The sequence below is a fragment of the Mus caroli genome, chromosome 2 (genome assembly GCF_900094665.2).
Source record: "Mus caroli chromosome 2, CAROLI_EIJ_v1.1, whole genome shotgun sequence".
NCBI classification, from domain to species: Eukaryota; Metazoa; Chordata; class Mammalia; order Rodentia; family Muridae; genus Mus; species Mus caroli.
In genome coordinates this window covers 78,906,760-78,910,532 of record NC_034571.1, presented here as the reverse complement: position 1 = coordinate 78,910,532, position 3,773 = coordinate 78,906,760, and the positions used below count along the sequence as shown (strand labels likewise).

General features: G+C 39.7%; 1 protein-coding gene across 2 annotated transcripts in view; it reads left to right on the top strand.

Moving 5' to 3' along the window:
- The window catches only part of Zdhhc5 (zinc finger DHHC-type containing 5), a 29,157-nt gene that overhangs the window by 16,715 nt on the left and 8,669 nt on the right, over positions 1 to 3,773 (top strand). For both annotated transcript variants that reach the window (XM_021154618.2, XM_029471468.1), the window contains exon 4: positions 2,986 to 3,143. In XM_021154618.2, the coding sequence (XP_021010277.1) occupies positions 2,986 to 3,143 (158 nt within the window). The remainder of the gene's footprint in view (positions 1 to 2,985; positions 3,144 to 3,773) is intronic.

Here is a 3,773-nt window from a genome sequence, read left to right as displayed (position 1 = left end):
CTCTGTATAGCCCTGGCTGTCCTGGAACTCACTTTGTAGACCAGGCTGGCCTCGAACTCAGAAATCCACCTGCCTTGGCCTGCCTCCGAGTGCTGGGATTAAAGGCGTGTGCCACCATGCCCGGCTCCCCAGCTTTTAAAATGTTTTTAAGGTCATTACTTTCAAAGAGCTTAAGTTCAGAAGGGAGTGTGGTATATGTGTGTGTGTTGTTAAGTGACAAGAATAATTATTGCTGTTAAAGTTGAGTTCTATAGATGATAATGTGGAAAAATCAGAAATTTTAAGACACCAAGCATTTGACTTTCCTGTTGAAAAGATGTGTATTATAGAGATTTTGAGCCAAGATGATGGTGCATGACATGGAGGTAGGGCAGTTGTATGAGCCCAGGATTGAGGCCAGCCTAGGAAACAGGGAGATTCCTTTCTTTAATTAATTTTTTTCCCTTCTATTTAATGTGGTTTTTGTGACAGGGTTTCTCTGTGTAGTCCTGGCCGTCCTGGAACTCACTCTGTAGACCAGGCTGGCCTTGAACTCAGAAATCCGCCTGCCTCTGCCTCCCGAGTGCTGGGATTAAAGGCATGCACTACCACTGCTCGGCGGAGAGAACTCTTATATTATGGTATACTCCCTTTATTTTGAAGAACTTTTTGTTTTGTTTTCTTACATTGCTGAGGATTAAACGTAGGGAATTGCACATGTTAGACAGTAACAGAGCTACATCCCTGAAGATTTTACATATGACCTGGGCATGATTGTGTATCTCTGGTCACAGCTCTTGAGAGACGGAGGCTGGCAGATTTATGTGGTTGTCAGGCGAACCACAGCTAGTAGTAAGACCATATGTGAAAAACAAACCATAATTTTATATATGTCACTATTTAGGTTTATTTAGATCTAGTATGTATCTACAGAAGTAATAAGATGTCTATTTTCTTCCAGTCTGGGGATTGAACCCAAAGTCTTGTGCATAGTGCACAAGAGATCTACATGCTTCTGAGATTAAAGATGTTTGTCACTATGCTTGGCTGTAAACTTCATTTTTGATGACTGTATTATCACTTATTTTTCTTTCTCATATTTTTTCTAGATTAATTATAAAAGTAAAAATTGCCTACTGCATATGAGGGGGAAAGTAATATTCTTTGTTTCAAAATGGGATAATTTCTGGTAGTTGAAAAACTTGGGGCAGTGGCAAATTGGAGTTTGAGTAACAGAATGGGGGAAAAGGGAATTAAAAGAGCAGACTCTTTGGAGCAAGAGATTTGTTTGTTGGGGGGGTAATTATGCATTTTGATATGTAAATTATCTTTTAAGATAGATTCACAGTATGTAAACACAGGAAAATCAGCATGTATATCACTTTTGGAGTACCTTTCTTTTGAACCCTATTTCCCAGTGTAGAATAAACTTTTTCCTCATCCATGTTCCCATAGTGGATGTAGAGTTGATCTCATAGTATTAGTTATTAGTTCCCAGTTTCTCATACTCATTAGATTGTGGATTTCTGCCACATCTTTAAAAACTAATTTTTTATTTAAANGTAAATTTTTTTTTTTTTTGGTTTTTCGAGACAGGGTTTCTCTGTATAGCCCTGGCTGTCCTGGAACTCACTTTGTAGACCAGGCTGGCCTCGAACTCAGAAATCCGCCTGCCTCTGCCTCCCAAGTGCTGGGATTAAAGGCGTGTGCCACCAAACCCAGCCCTGTAAATTTTAAAGATTTAATTCCAGAGTGGGTGGTGTAGTGACACATGCTTTTAATCATAGCACTCAGTGGAGTCAGAGGCAGGGCGATTTCTCTGAGTTTGAGGCAGGCCTAGTCTATAAAGTGAGTTCCAGGACCGCCATAGCTATATTGAGGAATGTTGCACAGAGAAACACTGTTTTGTTGGGGGGGAAGAACTTAACAAAAACTGGTTTTTATTTATTTAAATTTTGTGAGTATATATGTATGTCATTTATTTTGTATGTGTGTATTGGGTGCATTTTATGTTGCACACATGGAGTCGATTTTCTCCTTACACCTCATGAGCCTCAGGAATCAAACTCAGGTTGTTAGTCATGGCAGCTAGTGCCTTTACTATCTCACCAGCCCTAAATACAATTTTGTTGAATTTTAATACATATGTAGATAAAGGCAAAAGTAAGTTAAATAAATATTAATGCATTTTTACAAGATCATCAGTGTTCGCTATAAGCCAGCATCACTGTGAAAGTAGGGGGAATTGGGGAAAGTTACCAGCATCCATTAACAGATTGCTCTTTTTTTATTTTTATTTTTTTAAGATTTATTTATTTGGACTGGAGAAGTTACGGAGTTAAGAACACAGGCTGTTATTTTTAATGAGGCCAGAGGTTTTATCCCTATCACTGACATGGTGGCTCATAAGTCTGTAACTCTATTTCTAGGGGGTCTGATGCCATCTTCTAGCTTCCGGGTACTTCTTGCTTGCATGTGGTGTATATACATACTTGTGGGTGAACACTTGTGTACATAAAATGAAAATAAATGTGAGTTCAAAAGAGAACTGACTCCTGAAGGTTGTCCTCTGAACTCCACACACACGTGCTCACACATATACACAGACTAATGACTAAATTAATACATTTTTAATTAAGAATATATATTCTTACTATTCCTGATATGAGGGGAAAAACTTTTGTTCTTAACCATGTAGTATGATGTGAGCTGTGGGTTTGTAAAATACAACATTATTTTGAGGTACTTAAGAAACTCTGGTTTGGTGCAGATAGCAGAGAACCTGAGTTCGATTCACAGCTCACAGCTGCCTATAACTCCAGCACTACCAGGGGATCCAACACCCTCTTCTGGCATACACACATACACACACACGCCTATACAGACACACACAAATACACATACACACACACACTAACAAGTTTTAAAGAGCTATGTTTTGAATATCCTATGTTCTTAATACTCGATAGTTTGGGCATAGTTGTTTTTAAATTTTTTCTTTTCTAGCCGAAGAAGATGAAGACAAAGAAGATGATTTCCGAGCTCCCCTTTACAAAACAGTGGAGATCAAGGGTATCCAGGTGCGAATGAAATGGTGTGCCACCTGCCGCTTTTACCGTCCTCCTAGATGCTCCCACTGCAGTGTCTGTGACAACTGTGTGGAGGTAAGAACACTGGGTGGGTGAGACTTGTTTATACTAAGTTGTCTTCCTCCTTACTGTGTGGTAGGTACTTTTTCAATTAAGGTTTTTATTCTTTTATTGACTTACATGGATGTTTTTGACTACATGTATATCTGTGCACTGTGTGCATTTGGAGACTAGGAGTGGACCTCACAGACAGCTGTGAGCCTCCATGTGGGACATTGAGCCCGAGTCCTCTAGAACAGCTCTCCAGCTCTCTCTTAAAAAATAAATTTGAAAAAGTTTTGTTTTTTATTTTTGTGTGTACCTGGTGCCTAAGGAGGCCAGAAGGTGGCATTAGATCCCTTGGAACTAAAGGTACTGATAGTTGGCTCTGAGCCACCATGTGGATGCTGGGACCAGAACCCAGGTCTTAAAGAGCAGTAAGAGCTCTTAAGCACTTGGCCATCTTGCACCCCCTATAATATTTTTTTTTAAACAAAGATTTATTTTTTTTTTAATTATATGTATTTGTGGGTATTTGCACATGAAGTGCTGGTGACAGAGGAAGCCAGGGGCTAGGAAGTTGTAAGCTGACTGATGTACAGGCTGTGAACCGATTTCAGATTCCTTTGTAAGAACAGTGCACACGCCGGGCGTGGTGGCGCACGC